This window comes from Pleurodeles waltl, chromosome 10, assembly GCF_031143425.1.
Source record: "Pleurodeles waltl isolate 20211129_DDA chromosome 10, aPleWal1.hap1.20221129, whole genome shotgun sequence".
Taxonomy (NCBI): domain Eukaryota; kingdom Metazoa; phylum Chordata; class Amphibia; order Caudata; family Salamandridae; genus Pleurodeles; species Pleurodeles waltl.
In genome coordinates, this window is record NC_090449.1 from 140,649,628 (window position 1) to 140,676,873 (window position 27,246).

The 27,246-nt window shown below is 41.7% G+C and overlaps 1 protein-coding gene across 3 annotated transcripts in view; it reads right to left on the reverse strand.

The window, feature by feature from the left end:
- RNF216 (ring finger protein 216) overlaps positions 1-26,109 on the reverse strand; it is a 697,454-nt gene extending 671,345 nt beyond the window's left edge. Inside the window, exon 1 of one of the 3 annotated variants that reach the window (XM_069210010.1) lies at positions 25,999-26,109. Coding sequence is in view for 1 of the 3 variants with exons in the window: in XM_069210009.1 (XP_069066110.1) it covers positions 25,999-26,062 (64 nt within the window). In the remaining 2 variants the exon portion in view is untranslated. The remainder of the gene's footprint in view (positions 1-25,998) is intronic. The other 2 variants (XM_069210009.1, XM_069210008.1) reach the window with 2 other exon arrangements.
- Between the last annotated feature and the right edge of the window lie 1,137 nt (positions 26,110-27,246).

Genomic DNA, 27,246 nt, shown 5'->3' on the forward strand with positions numbered 1-27,246 from the left:
CAGCAGTGCTAAACTCAGTGCTGCCGTGGCTGAACACAACTCCGATCGTCCCCACCCGCCATCCATGATACTGGCGGTGGCAGCAGCCCCCTGGTCGTCCAACTGCCAGTGTTGTAATCTGGCGGTCGGACCACCAGGACTGCGGCAGCCTGACCACCGCCACAGGTTTGGAGGTCCTTGGACTGCAAAACTCATATGGGGGCCTAAGTCAGTTATTAATGCCTTTATATTCAGAAGGAATACTTTTATATGGGAGTGAATTTCATCCATAACAAACTTGTCAATACATTATCCAAAATGAAGAGGTGAAGGTCTGAGTAACAAACAAGAACTAAGGCTATGGAGCAGTACTGCTCATTTATTTATTGAAAAGTAGCATATATCCCTTTTTTGTATCCATTAGATAGGATGTTGAATGGGTTACAGACCCAGATTGCATATTCAGCGAGGATAGACAAGCAAAGGCCAAAATTATTTTTCAGATTGAGAGCCATCTCCAACTTTCTGGAGAATGAAACATAAAAATTAAAATAACAGTAACCACATAAAAACCTTGGTTTTGCACATTATGTGGCACCTCCAATATCCATATGTAAACTCACGTTCCACTCCCCGTGATAAAATCTCACCTTCTCCCTTAAATGGGGTCTACGATGATTAATTTTCATTACATGCCTTTAAAATACCCTTCATACAAGCCAAATGAATCTTAATCACTCAAATGTCTTCCTTCTCTCTGCAGCTAAAATAAGATCAATTGCCCAACTGATGTTGTTAATGTAGACCCCACACTGTTTTCAAGACAGTTAGTTTGGCACAGATATCTTGAAGAGTAACCTCCTTAGGCCTTTTCTGAACTTCTCACAGTGGGTGTGCGGTCTGAATTCAGGAAGAGAATACCTTCTAACAACATTCTTTCAGTCAGTCAAAAATACTTTATTCGGCTCAGCACAGCCATAAAAGTCACAAACAATTATACATATACCAGTTAAAAATATAAATCTCAAGATAAAACACATAATACAAAACTAATAAAATTTACGAATTTGAATGGCACTAAGGATGAAATTTGACACAACACAAATCGCCACTTCACATCCAGATCATGCAAATATGAATATGGTAGAAGACTGGACCTAATACCTGAAGACAAACGCACAGGGCGAAGGAACCTTCTCCTGGGTACACTATATAAATTACAAAAAAGAATAAAGTGCAAAGTTCTTTAAGGAGATTTACTGACACATGTACACGGCGGAAGTTTTTTGAACCAAGTACAATGAATGGAAAATGCGACTAAGAACTGTATAGACTTCAGACGGAATCTGGACCATAAAAAATATATGCCGCTTGGAGGAAAAGATCATGAGGTACAGCTTATGGTTAAGCGGCTGCAGCAACAAACTCTCCGGATCCCCGGATATCTTACTAGGCATACTTGATTTGAAAACGTAATGCCAATATTAACTCCTTAGTTCTCTCTTTTGCCGTGACTGATAGAGATTTGGGAGTATGGAAATATTCCCCAAGGTGGGAAAATATAGTTTTAACATACCTGAGCCAAGAAATATCCACAAGCCGGGCCAGTGACAAACAGTCCGAAATCACGGGTCTGCAAAGCTGGGCTTAAGGATTGAACCATACTCTGAGCCAAAGAAATAAGGGCTGTACTCTTATACAGTCAGCTATACACCTCAAGCCCATCTCATTATGACAAAAAGCAGCTGGGAGAAATCACCTCAAAAACGTATCCTGGGGGCTCATACTGTTGCTATAACCCCAGACCCCAGCTCCAAACACAATAGGAGAACATTTACACTTAAAAACAGACAACATTTTCCTCATATATGGCTCTTTGAATTGTAGAACACAAACTCATTAAAAATTTCCATTTAAAATGAACATCTATCGGGACCTGAAGATAAGTAAAATTAGGGATTTTTAGGATCTCTGGGCCCTCTAGAACAAATTTCCTAGTTTTAGATAGCCTGGGGCAACTCTTCATCATATAAGACTTTGTTAGATTTCTTAGGCCAAGATTGCCCATAAAAGTATTAAAAGCATCCAACAGAGATTAGATGCCATTTGCTGTCCCCGAAATGAGGACAGCATCATCCGTGTAGATGGGAACACAGGGATTGGTTGGAAATTAATAAGTGGCAATTTTTCCCTGGACTATGCAGATAGTCTTCCAGGCAAGGGTACAAACAACCATCCCTGTCTGACTCCCTATAAAGAGGAAAATTCCTCTGTCAAATTGCACCTTTGTCCACCCGCAGTTCTGACATAACAGCCCACAATTTTGGTCTGTCAACCGTGTCAAAAGCACAGGACAGATCCATAAAGGCTAGATGAACACAAACTTTTTTCGCCTTGGTATACTTTTGTACTATCAGAGTCGGATTCAAGGTCCGTTCGATTGTACCCAACCCTCGGACGAAACCCGAACTGAACCTCTGATAAGCAATGAGTAGCCGCAGCCCAAGTCTCTAGTTTTGCTAACACTACTCAGCCTAAAATCTTTACAGAGCTGTCCAAGAGGGAAATTGGGCAGCAACAATGGGGTTCAGCCTTTCCTTTGCAGAGGTTTGTTTACACCTGGATTGTGATGCTGGGTTCTGATGTGCAGATTTGAGGGGAACAGGCTAAGATAGGCTTTGTGTATCAATCAGGCTGTGCACCCCAGAAGAAGCAATAAGATGTTATTATACTCCCCATTCAGAGTATATTCATGAATTTGTCAGCACTCTAGTGCAGGCTTTACAGCTGCCTTTGCTACAATCAAAAAACCAGTCTGGCTGCTGACTCAAGTGTAATAATTTACCCTATGTGAGATGCTATAGACACTGCCAAACTCTATATATGCGTTTTTATTGAACACATCTCAAAAAAGAATCACCAGGACACCAACTCATAGTGCAGGCACACTTCACTGAGACAGGTCGCTTTAGTCTCTTTCGTGATTTCATCAAGGTCCTTTGCCAGACAGCACAACTACCCACTGAGTTTCAACAAAGGTTGGCCACCTGCACTTTGTTTTAGTGGTATTTCTGAATGAAACAGGTATCTGTAATCATATATGTGTTTTACTGCTGCTCCATCTTGACCACTGACTCCATTTTGTGTTTAACATAGCTTCAAACACAGTCACATTGATGGTGCAGGTATTTTTCCATGCACAACTTATGCAACATGTTTTTCGCTCATGTTTTCACTCTTTGTGCTCTTTCTCACCAAGGGCAGGGACATAACATGGAGGAGCAAGAGTAAGATAAGGATGTACCAGTAGAATGTTTATGCCACGGTAAGGAACACCTCAGTCTTGGGAGCGCACCTTGGGATGTGGCCAAACTCTGAACGTGCTCTTTCAACACAGGCTTAGTACAGTCAGCGTTTAGACAACAATTTACAGTATAGGAGGGGGGAGTTTCTAGAATTCTCCTCTCTAGTTTGTATAAGGTATTTAAGAAGGAAACTTGACGACCGGGGTTACACAGAATTCATTCTGGGAAAGTGACCCCTTTTCCCAGTCCCCATTGAGAGTCATTTTCTCTCTTTCGGCAGTCGCCTGGGTTCCCGACTTGAAAGTGGCAAAGAGATAATGTCCCCATCACACCTCATGGTGATGCATTTTTAATTTGTATTTTTCGCTTTTTTGCTTTGCATTGTGCTTGAATATATATATAAGTGGTGTATTGTCATTGTTTGTTTCCATGATCATAATTATTCTACTCCTGGGATGATTTTTAGAAGTGCACTTGTGAGTTGCATTTGATATTCAACACACATGCCTTACCTGTACGAATCTTAAGAAGTGCCTTAATAAATTCATTACTCAGACGAAGAACTCTCCATTATTGGAATTCATTTTATTAGCATTTCCTCTCAGTCTGAAGTACAAGCAAAACAGTATCCACTCAAAGTTCTTCACCATAACTTGTACAGCTCTCACCCAACATGCATAAGGTCGCCCATCTGCTTTTTTCCTTGCAGGCGCAGCAAGGTTTTGAGTTTTCACATTGACAAAAATAGGCGGGACTGGCAGATTTGCTATCCTTCTCCAATTTAAATCCTTATTTGCTTCATCTCCGTTGGTGACTCATATTCTTCTTCTTAAACAAAATGGGGAATTGGACATGGTGTACCACCTGTGGAAGAGTTTTTTCATGAGGTAACTATGGACTTTATTGTGTGGTCTTTATTGTAACTAGAATCCCATCTGTCGTGGATTTGGCTTATTTCCTTGTTGCAGCTAATATACCTCAAGTGAGGCTGAAAAAGTAGTTTCATGTTTCATATCAGCAGCAAGGAATTAAATGGATGGTTTGGGTTGAGCAAAAAACCTAATAGGTTCTATCGACTAGCTCAGAGTGATCTGTAATATGGAGTATTATGGTATAATCACATATTTCTGCTATTGGCTACCCCGGTGCTCACAGCACACGTGCACATCGATCTTCAGTGGCTTATTCTCTACCTGATCTAGCTTGCCTATGGTAAGTTGTTGCTCTTCATTGAATGGTGCAAATTGTTACACATGGAAAGTATAGCATTAGATCACAACAGGAATGTTTGAAGGGATAAGCAAAGTGTGGAACTGCCCAGGACACTCATTTTCCCCAAAGACCCTGGGTAAGGTAATGGGGAGATCAGACAGTAATAGGAGTGCACAGATTATTTTTTCATTTGACAGATGGGCATGCCAGCTTAAAAGAGGCAAGTTTGCATGTCAGGCCTGCACAACATTTACCCTCCTGCGCTCAGGCAGTTTTGTCACATCTAGCTCCTTTCTTCAGCTCTCCTCTTCAATCTCACCCCTCACTCTCAACTGTTCTCTCTCTACAGAACCAATCTCTCTACACACCAACCTCTTCTCAACTCACTTTCCCTCAAATCTCTCCAAATAGACGTTTCCCTACACTACTCTCTGACAAGCTCAACTTTCTCTACCACTCCGTGCCCATCTCTATATATCGAACTCCCCTACTCCAAGTCTCTCCACTTCAAACCTCCTCAGAACATCACTGCTTTGTTTCCATCACACCTACCATTATCACTTGTACATCTGCGTCAACTCGCTCAACCTCATCTTGCATACCTCATGTCCACAGAGTTCAGAGAAAAGCAGCAGCCACACCCATCTCACAGCTCTGGCAAAAATCACTCTTCGCTACTTCCACTACTGCCATTACCGAAGAACACTTCTTTTTACTCTTACTACACGTCACCTCTAGCAATTGAGGATCCTCCTTCGTTACGAGGCCATAATCTAGGACAGAGCACACCAGAGCTCAGCCACAATACATTGTTTTGTGTCCCAGCTCAAGCCTTAACCATTGTTTATGGTAATACGTAAATCTAGTTACACATTTTGATGATATACCATCACCTTTGCTTTGTTGTATATAGTGAGTGACAATTATACACCAGTCAAATAAACAGCCTCTAGGAACCCAATATATATATTTGTGTTTGCCTCTCTATTGCGTCCCTTTTTTTCCAATCTATTGAGAGAAACTATCTAAGGATTTTCATCAGCTTATGGTTACAGAGGTTAAAGTACCGGGAGGGTTGGATTTTTGAGAACCAGAAAGTAGAGTCACACAAGTATGGAAGGCACAACAAGAGGTCATGAACAAGGATAGACCTTATCTGAGAAAAAGTGTCAAGAAAGCACAACTTCACCTTAGTTGTACTAATTGTAAACATCAAACTGCTTCTTGGAAGTCACAAGTAAATTTAGGTAAACACTATTCAAATATGAACCAGCTGTTTGAGAAAATAGGATTTTAAACATGATCACTCAACAATCAGGGTTGAACTCATAATTATTACAAAGTCAGGCTCAGATACAAACTAGACAGAATTACATATGTAGTCATTACATGCTTGCATAGAGAACACATGTTAACTATTCGCAGCACATACAATGGTGCCCAAACAAATATACATGTACTCTGATGAAGGCAGCCACTTTAACCAATTACACTGATGGAACAACATTCAGACCATCGACTATGTTCAAATCCACCTTGGAAGTACTGAATATACAATGGGAGAACCTAATGAACATTCATCCAGGGATGACAATGTCAAGAGATGAACATTTACAAAATTACAGACCACGAAGAAAGCCTTCAGGAGAAATGAAAAAAAAGCTTCTCTAAAAAAATATATGTAAAAATACATATTCAGACTAGGTAATTTTGTACTCTGTACTGCAAAACTCTACTCTGTCACTCTGAAAAAAAGATAAAAATATGAATTGTTTTGCAGGTGTGTATTTCAATACTTAAAGATAGTCTCAAAAATGAACAAAAACATTATACAAATGCAGAGACTAAGACTTTGGGTCTCAAGTCAAGTCTTTAAAATAACCTGCGAATAAACGCTAGCATACGAGAGGCCCACCTGCCATTCAGAAGAAATCTCAAAACATCTTGCTTCCCCCATTTGAACTGATTTAACTTGCAGACTTATGGTGTAGGAATTTCCTGGTTCAAAGAAGTCAGTTGTGGCGCGCTAGAAAACAACCAGAGGTAGGTTCATGTCTTTTTTTTTTTTTTTTTTTTTAAACCACCTTGATGCAAAACCACATATTATCTGTACCACAGATGACTTTGTGACCATCTCACAGGTCACGGCGGTGGTATGAAAGCATAGGTGAGAATGCCAAAGAAGAACCACAGAACAGGTGACAACCACCAGCCTAAGGGAGCAACCCAATGAACGCTGCAGGTTATAAAGCTTGGCAGAGAGTCACTGCCCCTGGCTCCCCTGCACATCTAGGGCATCTGACCAATCAATAAGCTTTTTATTCCTGGGCCAATTCCTTACTAGCTAGCCTACTCTACCCTTAGTGGTCTTTAATGGTCTTCCCACTAGTCAGAGACACAGTACCAGTTTACAATCTGCTGTTGAACCTCAATGCATGGTACAGCTACATATTCAGGCAGATCCTCGAGGATCGTGCAAATTTAGTCACAAATTATGGAAATTGTCAACAAACAGATTGGGATGTCACTCTCCCAGAGTGTCTGCAGCTTCCGCGACTGTATGAGCAAGGATCACGTACCCTATTTAAAATTAAAGATCACATCCAACCAGAGCTGTGCTCACAATTACACACTTCTTCTGGGCTTTTCACATCGGGTCAAGCCCTTTTGTAAACTTTGGATGATTTCAGATCACTCCACGTGCAACACTAGCTTGCCTTCCCAGATTCAAATGTCGATTTGAGATTCAATAGCAAATATATCTATCTTTTTGTGTTGTGGGTAGTAGGAGGAGAAGATTGTTTCAAGATCTGCTGTATGTATGTTTTCACCAAACTAGAGAAAAAATTGGAGTTGAAGCAATCACCTCTTCAGACACTTGTTTGGGCTGATTCATGCAGTGGTCTTCTCTGTGCAGGAGTGTAAGGATTGATATTGGGACACCATCCTTCCCTACTTCATTAAATAGATTCTACTTGCCGAAAAGCACATCGACAGGGATAGTAAGCACTATATATAAATACAATTACAATTGATCATGTTACAAATACTTCCTGATGAGAAAGTAGATCCAAGTATACTTTCAGTTTGTGCACTTTTTTAAAGCATGCTAAAATCAAAAGCGGTCCAAACAATATGCTTTCCTTGTGGACTGGAACTCCAGACATAACATCCAACTCCGCAATTTTCAAATGAAGAAAACAACATTTTGGAGAATATATTAAAATGGTTGTTAGTAATTCCCACCAGCATAGTAATATCAGACATAAATTAGAACAGGAGTCACCATTTGTCTCCAAATCCACAAACCAAACCGTCGAGCCGTCACTTTTGTTAAATTGTACTGATTCACATAATTTCACAAATCATTCATCAGTTGCTAAAAATTCACTCTTCTGAGAAGTGGCCAATCACAGAATTTAATTTATGCATTACATGAAGACGTTGGTGGTTTTCCAAATTCTCCAATTGTCTTGTGCTACAATGAAGGGCCCATTTTCTTTGACATAACATTAAAAAGTTGGACACAAATAACAATTTTTAGAGCAGAAAACATGTTCAGACCACCTATTACAATAAAGTTGTAAATCTGCTCCACTGGTGAACAGGTAAGCATTTTTTTGTTACACTACTTATCAATTCAGCATTCCCAGGTATCTACTTAAAGGGTCTATTCAAATTACAGATCACACTTCCTACTCAAATCCAAATATCTGGCAACTACTGTTGAGATGAACAGCATTTTTATTAACTGTCTTTTCTGGCATCTGAAGACTTCACTTTAATACTATACCACAAATACTGATATGCTGGTGTAGCCTCATAGCCAGGCCTCAGCGGCTTTCTTCCCAACTACAACATTAGGTCTGATGTAAGGGTCATCGACAGTGTTTGGACACAGACCAGGGCACATTAGGGAGGGAGGGAGGGTGACTGAGATGTCTTTCTACCCATGCTGGCTGGCGCAGTAGACACCTCCCTTGTGATCTGAAGAGAAAATAACATGGTGCCACAAATGTTCAAAGAGAGTCAATCCGTTCACAACTAGCCCTGGACATTTATAATGTGCAGATGGAGACACAGATAGGTGATCACAACTCATTGTGCCAACTGCAGCACCCATCACGACAGTGCTACACCATACTACCTATCCTTATCATCCTAAACTGGCAAATAATTTTGGTTTGTAAAAAAACATACATTGTGATACATAGGTGCAGAGTGAAATGTGGAAAGGTACTTCATGCTATGTATCTTTTTTAATGAAGGGAAAATATTTGTATCTTTAATGTATTTTATATTTTCTCTAACAACAGTCAGTCAATTACATACCATACCAAGACAGTTATATTCAACTTAGAACTCTGTGCTTCTGTAAACACATCAACTGAGGTCATAAGTTTAACTTGTACAGGTGAGGTCTTATGCAGTGAGCAAGATATTATTTCCACAGTCTGAGTCAGCCTTTAGTCTATTTCTTTAGACAGGCCTTCAAACTGTTGAAGTCACCTGCCAGTCTAAAATCCAGATAGAGATGGTTTAAAAAATTAGGTCCATATTGCTTCTTTCAATATGTATAGGAGCAAGGGATTTCCAAAAATATTGACTTCATTGCACCGATAAGTGATTGAAGATCTCTTATCCAACAGAAGAGGAATCTGGTGAAAACACTGCTTCATGGCACGATAATGACTGAATATTTGCGGGCAAAAGCAGCCTCTAGGGGCCTGATTGTACTCAAATGAACCCCAGAGCTTCCTAAACTACATCACAATGGTCATATATAGCTTGGAAATGCACAAGGGATTGGATAGTGTTTATTGTCAACACAGCAAAGAGGATCTCAGAAGCTATGTTTATACAAATCCAAGCAAGTGAGAGTTACTTGAAAACGGCTGTAGTGGTCAGAAAATTCAATAAGAAACTGGAGGAAATTAACAAATCTATGGCTCAACATCTGAAGTTTTTGTCACAATCAAAAATTAAACTACAAAAAGATATTCTCAAGTTCAGCCATGAAGCAACCTTTTCATATGCAACAGATGTATACTACACCACCATCCTAGACATCCCCAGGATAAGAAGCTTGGTGGGAGAAGACCAACACCTCAGAAATTGTCACTCACCACAGATGAAAGGAGCAGCAGCAGAGATAAAAATGATGGGGGTAAAGTCAATATCCCCCTCCCCCATAATGAGACCACAACAAGGCCACCAAAGTGTGTTTTGGCCTAAATACCAACATTTCCTAATCAGATTCCCTTGTTCACCACCTAGACCTTAATTTTAGGACAAGGCATAGCACTGGGCAGTGGAAAACAAAAAGACAATATCAGACTGCGGTGGACAGGGGGACCACAAATGACACAAGGAGCATGTGCAGGGAGAACCAAACAAGCACAAGCAAGACAACAATTCGGCTGTAAATCTCATTTTTGAAGTGCTGACTGAGCATGAAACAAACATCTTCAATAAAGGACTAGGTTTTGTATCAGCTCCCAAAGTAAACAAACTCAGATTCTGATTGCGAATTAGCACAATATTTCTGTAAGGTATCGTTAGACCTGTCGCTCTTGGTGTGGTTTCCCCTGTCTTTTTGGCTTCTGACCTCCTATTTTGATCTAGTGCTGAACTTCGTTTTTGCTAGCTTTAGGACTTTGGGCAATTTACCGCTGCTGATCAGAGTTAAAGTGCAAGCGCGCTGTGTCTAAATTGTATTGGTAATTGGTTTATCCACGATTGGCATATATGATTTACTATTAAGCCCCTAGTACAATGCACAGTGTGCGCCCAGAGCCTGTAAATCATATGCTACTTGCGGGCCTGCAGTACTAATTGGGCAACCCACATGAGCAGCCGTAGCCCTGTAAACATGTCTCAGATTTGCCACTGCAGTGGTAACTAGGGCATTTTGGAACTGCCAGCTCGACCTGGCAAGGGAACCCACTAGCCAGGTCCAAACCTTCCCTTTTACTACATGTGCGTCACCTCTAAGGTAGGCCATGGCAGCCCCATGGGCAGGGTACAGTGTATTTTAAAGGTAGGGCATGCACCGGTGTGTTTTACATGTTCTGATAGTGACATACTGCTAAAAAAAAATTCACTATTGCAAGGACTATCTCTCCCATAGGTTAACATTGGGATTGCCTTGAAATATTTTTTACGTGCAATTTCCATTGCGAGCATATAGAGATATGCAGCATGGGGTGTCTGCACTCACAATCTAAAAATGGATATTTTGGTGAACTTGTCTTTTAAATTGTAAGTTTGGAAATGCCACTTTTAGAAAGTGGACATTTTCTTGCTTACCCACGCTGTGCCTCTGCCTTGCTGTGCAATATATACGTCTGGGTCAGGATGACAGTTGGGCTGTTCGTGAAATCACTATAGACAGTCACACAAAGGGATCAGAGGTGTGCCCTGAGTATCCGGATGGGTCTTCCTGGGCTATGGTGGAGGGAGAAGCTGACACTTGCATCTGAATAGGGCTGCAAAGCAGTCTTCAACCCCCTAGAGTGTGTCTGGGGCCAGGGCAGGAAAGGCAGGGTCTTTTGCACTACCAATAATTTCCTTTGAAGTTTGCTTACTACAAAGGCAGAATTAAGTATAAGTATTGGGCCTCTGACACCACAACTTCAGAACACTTCTGTACTGAGGGCATTATGCCGAAGGAGGGACTGCCACTCTGATTATTACTTTGCTGTGCTGGCCTGCTGCTTCTGTCCTGGGAGTGAAAGGACTGGACTTTGATTTCTATATCCTGCTTTCCAAGGGCTTGAACTGCGCTTGCCTCCTGTTAGAAGTCTCAGGGACATCAAGGACTTCTTCTGCCAGCACCGGTGCTCTCTTGCTGAGAGTCCTGACCCACCAAGTGGTGCCAAATCCAGTTCCTGGGCCCTTGGGTGTGCATTCTGGTGTAACCAAAAAGAAACCAAGTGCCTTGACTCCAGAGCTACTTCGATACCGACGCCGCTGTCTGACTTCGTGCCACTGCCAGCACCAGGAGCTGTGCTCCCCACTGAGTGCCGAGACTGACGCTGCTGCAGTGCCTCTGAAGTTCTGCCACAGCGTGTGTCCTGAGTGCCATGTCCCCGACATCAGGGACACACGACACCGCCGCAGCTCCTGTGGCGTAATCGCAACACAGAGAAGTTGACGCCTCAACTTGTTGGATTCATTGACCCCGCCAGAACGTAAGGAACGGACGCCTCGCCAAAGATGCTGCATCACCTCTCCTGCCTGACAATAAGGAACCGACTCATCACCTCCGTGGTAGAAGGAACAGACGCCTGACCAGCTTCAGCGACGCCTCACCTCCCTGACTCCGTGCAACGTCTTTGCTTCATCGTCTTCCAAAGGTACATGCCGGGCGTCCGTGTGACTCCGTGACTGGCCTGCACTCTCTTGCAAGTGACGCTTGACTGTTGAGAACGACTCAGTCAACAACATCATGATCACCCCAGTTGGAGATTGTGTTTCCAAAAGCTTTCTTTAGATTTAATCTTTAAAAATTCCTATCTTTGCTATAAATTAACCCTTATACCTCCAACTCAATCCATACCAGCGTAACTGTTGGCATTCGAACAGGCAGGGATCCATGCTGTGGAATGACTCAACATTACACAGGATATGGTGTTCTATAACCAATTACATACAAAATGTATGGCATTAAGATCACATGAAAACAAGAATGACTTGATCATAAAACCAGCAGACTAGTGTGGTGCCATTGTGGTAATGTCCAGGGAGATGTATGACAGTAAATGCAAACGCTTCCTATCAGATACTAACAGCTATGAGATATTAGTAAGAGCCCCTACCTACCCCTACACTTAGAGCTACTATCTAAAGTATTACAGAAGAAGCATTGTGTTGGGAAGTATTGCTGGACAGGAAGATTAATTACTTGTGGCAAAAGAACTATAAATAGCACAGTTTAATACACTAAAAAAAATAAAAAAAATAAACATAAAATGGGGTTCCTGCCATCCTGTAGGCCAACAGTCGCAGAGATCAACTTCATACTGGAACCTCTCTCTTAGTTTTGTGATTGGTTCCTTGGACCACTGATTAAAAAGATAGGCCACTGGTTAAAAAGAAGCTCTCATTTTTTACGGACACCAGAGACGTCCTCTGTCTTTTACGTGATATTAGCATTAATAAGAACACTGATTAACTTAATAAAATGTACATTGAAGCATTTTACACTAGTAAACCCCACGAAAGAACCCTTAAAGGAGCACAGAGTATCCTTAGGAATTCCATGCAGGACACTATAATCCCCTGTACATTTCGTCATATAATTGCTAGGACAGCCCTTACCGAGAACTTCTTTTCATATCAAAACACCCTTTACCTCCAGGTTCAGGGGCTATCGATGGGTAGTACTTTTAGCCCCAGTCTGGCATACCAGTATGCCCCTCGATGTAACTACAACTACAAATTCAATTATACAAATCCTTTCACACTCCATATAAAAATATGGCAGTGGTACATCGATGATGTACTGGTAATATGACGAGGTGTCAACACAGAGGCACTTAGGTTTGTGAAATAGGTGAACAACTGTAATCCTTTTTTTAAATTAACTTGCACCATTAACCCTAAAATGGTTACCTTTCTGGATCTGGAAATCAAGATCAAAGAAGAACACTTTGAGACTAAAGTCTTTGAAAAGCTAACTGACAAAAACGGGCTTTTATATTTTGACAGTTTCTGTCCTAGATCTTTATATGAAAATATTCTCTTTGGACAATATTTTCATATTCAATGTAATTGCTCCAGTCTGGAGACATTTAACCAACAAGCTGATGCACAGACTAGCAAACTCACAGCCTGCCTATACCTCAAAATACATAACTAAGCGAGCAAAGAAACTAATATTAACCAGGCTCTCTTTTAAAACACAACAGAAAGAACAACCGGACAGACTAAGGTGTGTGACTACCCTTTTAGCTGTATCTAGCAAAACGTAATAAGATCATTAGAAAACACTGGACTGCCATCTACAGTGACGGGAACACCTGGAGCCTCCCCTTGTTCTCCTACAAATGGGGTAAAAAGCCTAATGGAAAGGTTGGTTTATGCTAACAAAAGTGACCCTTCTACCACAGTTGATAACACACTATGGGGGTTACCACCCCTAACAGGTCACAATACCTGTGGTAGATTTCTGTGTGCTCAATCACAGGAACTACAAAGGAGATTTATCTGGGTATGGAGGGACTGTGGATCCCTAAAAATCATAATAATTGCAATAGTGAGACGGTAATATGCATGATAACCTGCCCGTACTGTCTTAGGCATGTGGGGATGACCTCACACAAAATAAACATTAGATACCAACAAGCACTGCAGTAATAAAAAATGTAAAAGAAGCTCTACCAAATGACAAACCATTTTCTATAAAGAACTACACAGAAAATGCTATCAAGTGGGTGGTCGTTGAGAAAGTGACCTACAGCCATCATAATGACACTTTAAATATTTTATTAAATAAAGAACAACGATGGGTTACCATTTGAAAACACACAATGATGGTTTAAATGATGATATACCATGGCCACCGATCACAAACACCTAGTTAATTTACCTGAGTTTCACAACTACACGTAACACTTTGGCTCCTTTTCCTATCTATCAGCCAAATACCCAGAGACTACATGGAGATCAACTGGGTATCATAAAGTTGATTCGACATCTATGTACATTTTTCCTCTTCACATACCTCTACGCCCATTCTCGGTAATGAGATACTGACTACCATGTCTGACTCCTGCTCCCCAGGTTCCAAAATCAAAATCCAGTAACATAGATCTGACATTGTTCTCATAGCAGACTTATATGTTATTGGGCACTTACAATCACATAATGTCAAATGCACATATTTGCAGATACTTACAAATGCATTTACAAAGGAGGTTTTGACACGGAGAGCCGGAGTGAAAAATCAATGACCAAAGGTCTGTTTATTTTTGCTGCAGCAAAAGAGGACAAGTTTACCACTGGCATCCCAGGCCCGAAGTAAAGTGTGCTGGCATGAAGCGTTTAACAGTGATATTTATACTCATACATCAAAGGATACATAAAGTGTGTAAATAATGATATACGTCATACAGATATTTTAAGGAGTTAATCAGTTTTCCACACACCGGTTCCATTCCCAGCTTTGTCCTTGCCTCCCCTCTGCAGCTGCCTGACTCCCCACATTCTTGAGACCCTTCAAAGGATTGCGTGGTTCAAAGGTATAGATATCAGCCTTTCCCTCCCCAAAATACAACAGCTGAGGTCAGTTAGTTATTTTGAACACATAATTATAATGAGTACCGTGCCCCAGTTAGGGAAAGAAACCAGCTGCAAGCCTATGGTGTGGAACCAAGCTTATGTTACTTAAACAAATATACATAAGATAACATATGTGATAGACAGTGCGTTCAGAGAGGAAAAAGCTAAAACGTACACGTGTTAAAGAAACAAATCAATTCAAAATGGATTCGAACAATCGACCCTTTTTGAGTTTTTTTCTCCCTGAACATAATCAACGTTTTGAATAGTTCTAAATTTCCTCATATATGTTGAATTTTAACCATACTTCCTTGAAATTTACATTCATGGGGACATAAACAACCGATGGGTATGAGCAACCAGTATCTGTAGTGAGAATAGTGGGATCAATAGCCATTAGGGAATTTATCTCTTCTCTCTGCATCATAGCTCGATTGGTTTCTAGTATTTTTACTGGCGGAAGTTTACACAATTTTAAACAGGAACAGAAAGCAGGTAAGCACTGTACTAACAAACAACTTAATATAATAGCTATTATTATAAAAAGTATGTCTTTAAACAACCAGCCCCACCCCCCAAACCAAGACCATAACCATGATAAACTCAAATTGCCTCCTTCATATTGGCCCCCCTTTTCAAATACCTGTACTGCTTCTTTTATTTTCCCAATATCCAATTCTATCTCTGATGACTTGTTGACAAAATAACAGCACTTTTGCTGGTACTGATGTTGGATTAAAACACATACTCCTCCTTGTTGTACTGTAATCAAGTCTAGGGCAAGCCGATTTTGTATCGCCAATTGGGCTGCAGAGTTTATCTCTATCTGTACACTTCCTATGGCCTCCCTGGTGGCATTAAATGCAATGGCTAATTCAGCTGACATATTCATCATTGCCAGTTGTAAGTCGAAAATTCCAAATCCTGGAATAAGAACATGTAGTACTTGAAATACCCAGTTCTTTCGCTCCTCCGGTATGGGTGTCCCTCGTTTGTACCTATGTGCAAAACTCCCCATGTTAAGGGGCTGGGAAGATGATATATTTGATATCACAGTAATGTTGGGTGCCAAATATGCCAGTGAACATATCCCTTCCCAGTTTAGAGGGTGTACTTTATACGCAGTTCTTCCACATACAAAGTACATGCCTCCCTGGATCTGTGAATTTATAATGCTGTATTTTATTCGGGGCAAACCTACACCCTCCTTAGAGAGGAGGTGTCCTAGATAGGTGACCTCCTCTCTACAATACTGCAATTTTGGGAGGGACACCTTATGGCCCAGGGATGCCAAATATTGTAATAATGCAACAGTATCAGAAAGACTCCTTTGGCAGAAGGCTAACAACAGCCCTGCGTCCATCCCAAGGCAGGCAGTCACCCTCGCGCACACATTGATATGGAATTTACCTCGGTGCAACTTTATTTTGGATGCAACATAGAACTTAAGCCCTGATGAAGTCCTTAAGAGATTAACTTCTCATGGGGTGAAACACGTGTTGGCTGTACTGTACTATACTTATGGAGAGTTCCATACATTGAGAATAAAATCTGGACTCTGAGATGAACATGAGTCGGTGATTGATTGACTAAGAAGACTGGATACATCAATAACTCCTAATTAGGAATATCATGAGTGCTCTGACACCTGTTCTTTTTCTGTGTGTTTGCCTTGAAACATGGGAGGACTAAGGGAGATCCTCCTGTCATGAGCACCATACCATAAACTTATTGGACTATTACTTGATTGGACTTACTGTGAGCGCCCAAATCCTATGAATATCTTCCCTGTTGGCATTGTTTTGTTTTGTTTTGTTTATAATGCAACAGTATCAGTCTTACATTGGGTCATGGAATCTGAGGCAATTAAAATATCGTCAATGTACTGCAGCAGTGCAGAGCCTGAAGGTGGATTGAATTGGTCTAGTTGACGTTTAAGACACTGATTATATAAACTGGGACTCTGTACAAACCCTTGTGGAGCTCTTGTCAGACAAAATGATCTATTAAAGATGGAAAAACTGAACAAATATTGGGATTCTTCAGCAATTGGAATGCTAAAGAAGGCATTCTTCAAATCGATTACGGTGAAAAAACACGCAGAGGGTGGAATCATGGTGAAAAGACTATTCATGTCTGGGACCACGGGAAACTGGGGAATTACTATTTTATTTATTTCTCGGAGATCAATAACTAAACGATATACTGTGTTATCAGTAACTGATTGCTCACCATCTAATCTATTATCATCATTTTGTTTCTTTACAACAGGAAGGATTGGACTGTTACATGGGCTGCTCACTATTTCCTTTATGACACCTGCATGCACAAGATCAGATATGACTGCCTTGAGCCCTTTTTCGCTTGATTTAGGTAATTTGTATTGAGGAACGCGAGGTAACCGGGCACCTGGTTTGATTTTTATTACAATAGGGTCTATATCCATAATGCCTACATCATTTTTGCCTTTGGCCCATAAGCAAGGGTCTATTTCCTTTAGCTCTGGGGGTAAGTCGTATTCCTGTGAGAACATGCACCGAGTAGGGGAAACACTATCCATAGTTACATAGACACCATCCATTGAACAGTGAATAACTGCATTTAATTTCTTTAACAAATCTAATGCAAACAAGTTTTCATTGCAACCTGATGTTAAAGAGAGTGGCGTGTATACTGTAAATGGGCCTACAGTTACTCTCATAGGTGTTGAGATGGGGCTCACCACGGGGATCCCAGAAATCCCAATTGATGTGGTATGAAGCCCAGACAGGGGAGCCCCGGTGACTGCAGAATGTGCAATAGATGTTCTGGTGGCACCAGTATCTAGAAGAAACTTATGGCCCTCTCCTTCGATTTTTACATCAATGTAGGGACCATTCTGATCTACAGGAATACTTACTCGCCCCTGGCCCTGTCTGTGGCTGTCCTAATAATTGTAGGATTCAGAAAAGGAATAATCAGCATAATATTGTCGTTCAAATGCATTGTCAAAAATATTAGTGTTACGCGGGACCTGGTTCTCATTCTGCGAATTCTGATCAGTTCTACCTCTTCCTCGCCCTCGTAAATTACCTGCCGCGTTCCCTCTATTAAGTGACATACTTTGTCTTCCTTCCAGTAATGGGCAAGTATCACGCCAATGTCCATCCTGCTTACAGTAGGCACATTGGTTGATATTTAATCGGCGGTCTTGGGGTGGTGCAGATGCACCTCGACCTCGACCCCTTCCCCGTCCCCTTGGTGGGCCACCCCTTGGCTGAGGGGTTGTATCCCGCTGGGGATATGCCTGTTGTAATAGTACCTTTTTCTTAAATTCTTTTACTGACTTCTCATTCTTTTCTAATTCTTCCTTGTACCTGCTCTCATGGTATTGTGCCATCTGTAAAATCTCTGCCTGTCCCTTCGTCATCCACGAACTCTCTGTTGCTTTTAATTTTTGTGATATTTCAGGTAGAAGTCCATTAACAAAGCGTTCTACAAATAGTGTGACACCTGTTACGGTGGCTAGGTCTTGACTGCTAAAATCTATGAAAGCTTGTTCAATTCTAGTAAAATAATCTTGGACATCTTCACCTATTTTCTGTTTATAAGTGGCAAGTTTTCCCCAATCCACAGTCTGAAGAGGTATAACAGTTTCTAACTTAGTCAATATCCGATTAGGTAAATTTAAAATATCCTGATGCGGCAGGGATCCTGGTGCCCTTTGTGCTTCCCGTGCTTCTAAACCCCCCCATGTATTTCCCAAAGTAGGTGCATCATCTACTCTTCGAATTTTATGCCAAACTTCAGGACCCAATAAAACACCAAAAAAATAGTCAATGTCTTTGAGTGTCATGGTGGTGGTGGAAATAGCAATTCTAAGGTCCCGATAGAATCCAGCTGGATTCTTTCGAGGGTCTGGCAAGTCTTTTTTTATTGCCATTACCTCCTCCCTTTTCCATGGGATATGGACAAATTGGGCCACCGGCACGGGAGCTGGTTGTCCGGCGGCAGCTGCTGCTGCAACTGCAGCTGCAGCGGGCATATCAGGGTGTACTTCCCTCATTGGGTATCCCTTGTCATATGTATTGAGAACATCTTCTCTGGCTATAACACAAATGCGTACTCCCTCATTTATGCTGTTACTATCAAGCATACAAGCCACACTGTCCCGCCATAATTGGCGTAATTCTTGTTCATAAGGGAGAGGGGTAGAATCTGTAATACAAGAATTCCAATCCCTCTCCAATTTTTCAATCATGTATTGTAGTGCTAATTGCTGTCCATAATGTGACATCTGTTGTATTGTGTTCATAATATCGGTGTGGGTGTAAATAGGGTGTGCCATCCAGTTCTCTGACTGATTTTTGATAACCCGTTTTTCCCACTCCACAATAGTGGAACGGGTACTAGGGGGTGAAATCGACTTCATAGGTGTGCTCCATATGGGTGAAAGTGGGTGAGTGGTTGTACACCGTCGGCGTTGTCCATTTGGGGTATTAGGGGCAGGGGACATTATTGGTAACCTTGCAGTGCTGGCTGGTAGTGGTGGGGCAGGTGGCAGAGGGATTAGGACTTGGGCTATTTGGGTGGCTTGGGCTAGAGGCTGTGGTGGCTGTGGCACATGCTGCTGTAGTGGTGCACCTGGATTTCCCAAATTGTGCCCTTGCCCTTGCTGCTGTTGCTGTGCCCCCATGATAGGTTGGGCTACTGCAGGGGGTGTGTAAGGTGGAGGTGCAGTAGGGCTATTGTCTAATAGCTGTAGCAATACCTCATCTTCCTCTAATGCATGTTTGGGTTCTGTTGGCTTTGATACATAACTTCCCTCCACCTGGGCCCTATGGACTCTATCTTCAGACTCAATTCTTTTCTGGGTTTGGGAATGGTGGTACAGTGCGGCTTTCTGCATGATGGTTCTCCGGTTCTCCTTCTCTAACAGTTTATCTGACTTAGTTTTTCTTTTGGTGGCCTCAATTTCCCATTTTCTGTATACTTCAAACATATGTTGTCTAGCCCTTTTATGAAACAAACATTCCTGTAGGTAGGTTAGTTTCTTTAAATCAAAAGACCCATCCTCCGGCCACTGGAGGTCAGGACAATGTCTAGTATATTTGCGCCATATACTATTATACAAATGATTCTCTAAACCATAATCCTTTAACATGTCCCACCCTGGTGTTCCCTCTTTTGGGATGGGTTGCTTTTTATCTAAACGTGGCACATGATTTCGGCGAAAACAAAGACATAGCCCTTGCCAACATTTCTTATTTCCCATATCTAACCTTTTAATTTTTCAAAATGCAACACGCACCAAATTTCAAAATGCAACACGCACCAAAGAAACCCTTTTTCAAATGTGCACCAAGGAAAACCTTTTTCAAATATTTACCAACTTACAAATTGCTCCAGGCCTGGGCAAATTATTCAAACAAAAACACGTGTAATACAAATTGTCAAATGGTACCTTGTACAAATGCAAATTTACCAAGAACTAATCATTCCCAAAAGTGGAACTAATCATTCCCAAAAGTGATAAGTTATCCAAAAACAATTATTCTCTCAAATGCAAGTTAAAGCAGACAAATAGCCAGCGAGGAACAGTCTTACCTGACTATCTGCTTTTTCCTGGATTTCTCTCCGGCCGCCCGTGTCAGACTAATCAGTCAAGATAAAAACCGATGTTTCAGGGACTTCGCTGGGACATCATGAGAAAGCGGGGAGAGGCCTGCCCGGTGGATAAGATGCAGCTGCTTTTGAAACTAAGTCTTTGTGCAGGGGCCCCTGGAATCTACACCTCCGGAACGGCGTCCCCCCACTGGCAGCACGTCTTGTGACAGAGCTACTGAAGATATCCACTGGAAGGTCCCTGTTCGGGCGCCAAAATTGTCAAATGCACATATTTGCAGATACTTACAAATGCATTTACAAAGGAGGTTTTGACACGGAGAGCCGGAGTGAAAAATCAATGACCAAAGGTCTGTTTATTTTTGCTGCAGCAAAAGAGGACAAGTTTACCACTGGCATCCCAGGCCCGAAGTAAAGTGTGCTGGCATGAAGCGTTTAACAGTGATATTTATACTCATACATCAAAGGATACATAAAGTGTGTAAATAATGATATACGTCATACAGATATTTTAAGGAGTTAATCAGTTTTCCACACACCGGTTCCATTCACAGCTTTGTCCTTGCCTCCCCTCTGCAGCTGCCTGACTCCCCACATTCTTGAGACCCTTCAAAGGATTGCGTGGTTCAAAGGTATAGATATTAGCCTTTCCCTCCCCAAAATACAACAGCTGAGGTCAGTTAGTTATTTTGAACACATAATTATAATGAGTACCGTGCCCCAGTTAGGGAAAGAAACCAGCTGCAAGCCTATGGTGTGGAACCAGGCTTATGTTACTTAAACAAATATACATAAGATAACATATGTGATAGACAGTGCGTTCAGAGAGGAAAAAGCTAAAACTTACACGTGTTAAAGAAACGAATCAATTCAAAATGGATTCTAACAATAATCCTGACTTCATTTAGTGCAAACAACCATTTCCTGAATCATCTTTGCAACCAATAAAATAATAATAATCATTTTTAAAAAATCAACAGTTTAGATCATACACATCTGGCTCCTTAATCCCCAAGGGCACCAGCACTATATGGACACACCTACCTTTGAGGTCAGGATGTACCAAGCATAAGGTAATGCGACGCAGACACATATTGAACAGCTGAAGTGAAATGCTTTTAAGTGTTGCGTCGCTACCAGCCCAATTAACATTCAGAGGGTTAGTGGAGAATGCCTAGGTATTTCAGCGAGAAAACATATTTTACGAAATACGTGCCGAGGGCTTGTAGGGGTTGGGCGCATTCTCTTTTAAAACCGCCATTCTGCTGACTACGTCTCTGTACATTATTTACCAAACAGATTAGGACTACAAGGATTTTCCCCACCAACTTCTCCATGGGGCCCGCACTAGTATGAGTTGCAGACAAGACGCTATAATTGTGTTTGAACGAACATATGCTTTTCCCACTCTCACGGAATTGCAGTGTGCACTTTTCATATGCATGACATGAAATTTACAAAGTTACTAAGAACATGAAAAGTATCAAATTCCTTTCTATGCTCTGTCTTTATTGGTATTTTTTCATCATTTTAATTGGATTATTTCCACAGTTAATTATTTTCAATGATTATGATTAGCTGTATTGTGTGTTTTACATACCTTATGGGACAAAAAAAAAACTCTGCAACTTGCGCGAACATTGCCCTACAGGACTGTACTAACAGGTATAGTGTACCTGTTGATGAATTAACATAAGGGCTTGCAGTAGAGAAATTAGGAAAATAAGAATCTGGGTCCTGAAGAAAGCCTAGGACCTGTTGCAGGGCCATTATACAGGCTGAAAATGTCGACCTATTCAGATGTAGGAATAATAGGTAGTTCCTTCATCGCAACATTTTGTCATCATCCCTTAGGTCAATCCACAATAAATGAAGACCTTGGTTTAAGGGATAAGGATCTTGAGATACACTAGATCCTGGTTCCACATACACCCACTGCCCGAAAAGTACTCTTCACAACGAAGAGCTCATTCACAACTAGAATTTTCTCTAGTCAACGGAGTGTGGCCAAAGATGAAGCATGACACCCAAAGGAGTGAGTGAGGGCGCGCCTTTCAATTTTTTGTGAATGTCTTGGTCCTTATCATATCTGGATTGCAATATGGATTGATAAAGGACTACTAAAAAACGGTAAATGACAAAAAGTGAGTGCCCTTTGAGACTGGTCACTTTTGTTTATGGTTGTTTGTCTTATAGCTAGGGAGGACGCAAAACAGTAATTGTCTTTTTCCCCTCATTCTCTAGGACCTTCTTCCACATCACAAAATCAGGTCCGTGTGTGTTTAGAATTCAAAAACTTGCACCAAAGGCAGCAAATGTCTTTCTGATTATACATGGCCAGCAAAATCCTAAACATGCAAACAATAATACATTCAACAGTTGAGTGTAAGCCTCTGCATATCATGTGTTAATTGATTGCTACCGTCATAAAGTTCAAAGAGCACTGTGGAACAAATTAAACCTCAGCGGCATAACACAGACCTAAATTCTAGGTTGTATTAGAATACTGCGGAAAATGGGTGATGAGAGCAAATGCCAATAGAGCAGCAAAACATTTTTATTAGCTGAAATCTTTTAATTACAGTTTCATAGCTCCAAGAAATAGGCCACTTAACGCAGAAGCCTAGAACTACTTTAGATACAATAGCAGTATCTTTTGCATGCAGATATGGCATATGTATGTTTCAGATGTGGATAGATTAATTTGAGCTCTTAGTGACCGGATGACCCTGCTTTTCAATGGGAGATGTAAATCTAAGGTGAAGCTACAGGGAGTGCAGAATTATTAGGCAAGTTGTATTTTTGAGGATTAATTTTATTATTGAACAACAACCATGTTCTCAATGAACCCAAAAAACTCATTAATATCAAAGCTGAATATTTTTGGAAGTAGTTTTTAGTTTGTTTTTAGTTTTAGCTATGTTAGGGGGATATCTATGTGTGCAGGTGACTATTACTGTGCATAATTATTAGGCAACTTAACAAAAAACAAATATATACCCATTTCAATTATTTATTATTACCAGTGAAACCAAGATAACATCTCAACATTCACAAATATACATTTCTGACATTCAAAAACAAAACAAAAACAAATCAGTGACCAATATAGCCACCTTTCTTTGCAAGGACACTCAAAAGCCTGCCATCCATGGATTCTGTCAGTGTTTTGATCTGTTCACCATCAACATTGCGTGCAGCAGCAACCACAGCCTCCCAGACACTGTTCAGAGAGGTGTACTGTTTTCCCTCCTTGTAAATCTCACATTTGATGATGGACCACAGGTTCTCAATGGGGTTCAGATCAGGTGAACAAGGAGGCCATGTCATTAGATTTCCTTCTTTTATACCCTTTCTTGCCAGCCACGCTGTGGAGTACTTGGACGCGTGTGATGGAGCATTGTCCTGCATGAAAATCATGTTTTTCTTGAAGGATGCAGACTTCTTCCTGTACCACTGCTTGAAGAAGGTGTCTTCCAGGAACTGGCAGTAGGACTGGGAGTTGAGCTTGACTCCATCCTCAACCCGAAAAGGCCCCACAAGCTCATTTTTGATGATACCAGCCCAAACCAGTACTCCACCTCCACCTTGCTGGCGTCTGAGTCGGACTGGAGCTCTCTGCCCTTTACCAATCCAGCCACGGGCCCATCCATCTGGCCCATCAAGACTCACTCTCATTTCATCAGTCAATAAAACCTTAGAAAATCAGTCTTGAGATATTTCTTGGCCCAGTCTTGACGTTTCAGCTTGTGTGTCTTGTTCAGTGGTGGTCGTCTTTCAGCCTTTCTTACCTTGGCCATGTCTCTGAGTTTTGCACACCTTGTGCTTTTGGGCACTCCAGTGATGTTGCAGCTCTGAAATATGGCCAAACTGGTGGCAAGTGGCATCGTGGCAGCTGCACGCTTGACTTTTCTCAGTTCATGGGCAGTTATTTTGCGCCTTGGTTTTTCCACACGCTTCTTGCGACCCTGTTGACTATTTTGAATGAAACGCTTGATTGTTCGATGATCACGCTTCAGAAGCTTTGCAATTTTAAGAGTGCTGCATCCCTCTGCAAGATATCTCACTATTTTTTACTTTTCTGAGCCTGTCAAGTCCTTCTTTTGACCCATTTTGCCAAAGGAAAGGAAGTTGCCTAATAATTATGCACACCTGATATAGGGTGTTGATGTCATTAGACCACACCCCTTCTCATTACAGAGATGCACATCACCTAATATGCTTAATTGGTAGTAGGCTTTCGAGCCTATACAGCTTGGAGTAAGACAACATGCATAAAGAGGATGATGTGGTCAAAATACTCATTTGCCTAATAATTCTGCACTCCCTGTAAATGTTTTACCTTACAATATGTTTGCACTTCTGAATCAATTATAAAATATCTGGAACGTCTTGCTAATTTAATGGGACCATTTCCTAAGCCACGTACAACCTTGCCTGCCCAATATTAAGCACAAGAGAATAGTTTACTTATTTTTTATTGTTTTCCTTAGCTCCGTTTATCGATACCCGTTAAAGGAGAAAAATATCAGAGTATGAAAGAGGTGAGTGAAAGTGGAGAACCCACCTAGAGTGTGTCCAGGCAGTCATGGACATTTGCCCTCCCACTCTGAAAAAATCGACACGTGTGAAAGTATCTCAACCCCATGTTTGAGGTTTTGCTCGCTTCTGTTGCTTCAGTAAGGTGCTTTAGTAGAATATCCTAGGCTACAGTAGTGAACGATGCAATCGCAAGTGACACTGCACCAACACAATTATGGGAACCTTTGTCAGGCATCCAGAGTAGCTGTTCCCCAATGACGAAGAAAGCTACTTCCCTTCACCTAAGTGGACTGAAGCATGACACTCCCCTAGCAAGCTGTGCACCACTTGACGGTTTGAAAGCGAATTTAGTAATTCCCTTGCCTGTGATTTGTTTTTTTTGCCAGGAAGGAAACATCGAATATTGCACAACGGCTTTCTAGACAAGTATGATCTACGGGCGTGTTACCGAGACAGGCTTATTTAAAGCCTGTAGGGACGTGATAGTCATCAATAGATTTGACTTGAGTGACTGTGAGAGCCAGTTTCACTTTGTATTAGTAAATGAAGAGAGACCCATATATCTCTGACATATAGGGGCATTTATAATGTTGTCAATGCCACAGGTCATCTTTTCAGTTCGTTAGACAAAATACTGAAAAGGTAACAGTGCTATCTCTTCCTGGTCGGCGCAGTTAGCTTCAGCGAGCGCCCTGGTGGATCAGTGACGAGAAGAACATAAACTATGCTCCACTAATGAACTCATAATTGAAGCACTTATTTTCTCAGCCTTCTTCAAAAATGTTTGGGTACCAACGCACGTAGATTACCTCTGTGACAGATATCCCTTCAAACCACCTTCAGTAAGTCAGTTACTCATCTATAATGATTATTGTTGTTTTCCTATGTCCTTGTGGAATACTGGGTAATATATTATATAAAATTCGTGTTTTTTTATTTACTGCCTGCTCAGGTTGAATACAATCCCTCAAAAAGAAGACTCCTCACTAGAACACATTGTAATTAAAATGGATATGAGAGACAAACAAAATTACTTCACCACAGAGCAGGTGGCCACCTATTCGCTACTTACACAGACCGTCCGTGAATCCAGCCCAGTGTCCGTCGTCCGGTGTTGATCTTTTAACGGATGTCATATGTCCATAATTTCTTAACACTTCCGGGTCGCATAACAACCTATCCCACGGTTCTACACTCTTGGAGTGGGAGGTACGGTAATCTATAAAATTGCCTAGGATTGGAGCATCAGGGGAACCCCCCAACCAATCATAGTACACAGCATAGATAGCAAAGCTCCGATTTGTTGTTGGTTCCGCACGTGCCTTTGTCCGAGCCGCTCTCCCTACAGTCTGTGGTTGCCGCTCAGTTTGAAACGAGCTTGGCTTGGATGGTGGATTTCTTGATCTGAGTCTGTAACGGACCGTTTTTTAACAGCTTGTTTCAGGCCGGAGAGCTCAGACTAAACTGCGGCTCGAATTTCTTGGTGGGTGTAGGGTTGAAGAAGAGTTTGGTATGGATCTGGATAGTCTCACGGTATGTTCTTGACCGATACCCGTCCGAGGAGTCGGCTGACCCGTTGCTTTGTTTCGGGATATGCGTGGCAGCCGTAAGTGTGACTTGATCCGGGCATGTAGAAGGATGCGGGGTAACAGTTCTCTGAGGTACATGTGGTATTTTTGACACCGGATGTTTCTTTAAAAGTCAGTGGTTCGCGCGGCGTCCTGATGCAGCACTGATTCTTTCTGGCTTGTCAGCATGGCTGATTGGGCAGTGTCATCTATCGAGAAGACGTCACTGCACTTGCCCCCACACATGGCTACATTGTGCACACATCCATCCCTTCAACTGCATCGCCTGTCGGGTGACCCGCACGAATAAACAAGATCTGGGCGCACGTGCACTCACACCAGTTCTTGGACGCATTCGAACCCTTATGTCATCCTTTTACACTAAAGAGGTTAATTGCCCCCACAACGTTACATTGGTGACGAGGGCGCCGAGGAGCTTGCCAGCCGCTGAGCCTTTGGCCTTGAGGATGCCTTCTCCAGCCCTGCGATGTTCTCTTAAGATTTGGCAGCAGGCTGTATGCCAGCTTATCTCTACAAGAGCAAGGATCGTAGAGGTATTTGCATGAAGGAAGTCATCATGCTGATGCACTCATGACCCTGGTCATCAGTGTCTCTTCCGCTGCTAGAAGCCATACGCGGCAGTGTATCAAGCCTAACTCCTGCACCCAGCCTGGCCCTCCTGCTTTCTTAGCTATCCCCTGGCATAGTGGTCGAAGTACATGAAGGAAAGCGTGGAAATTGTGATCCAAAGT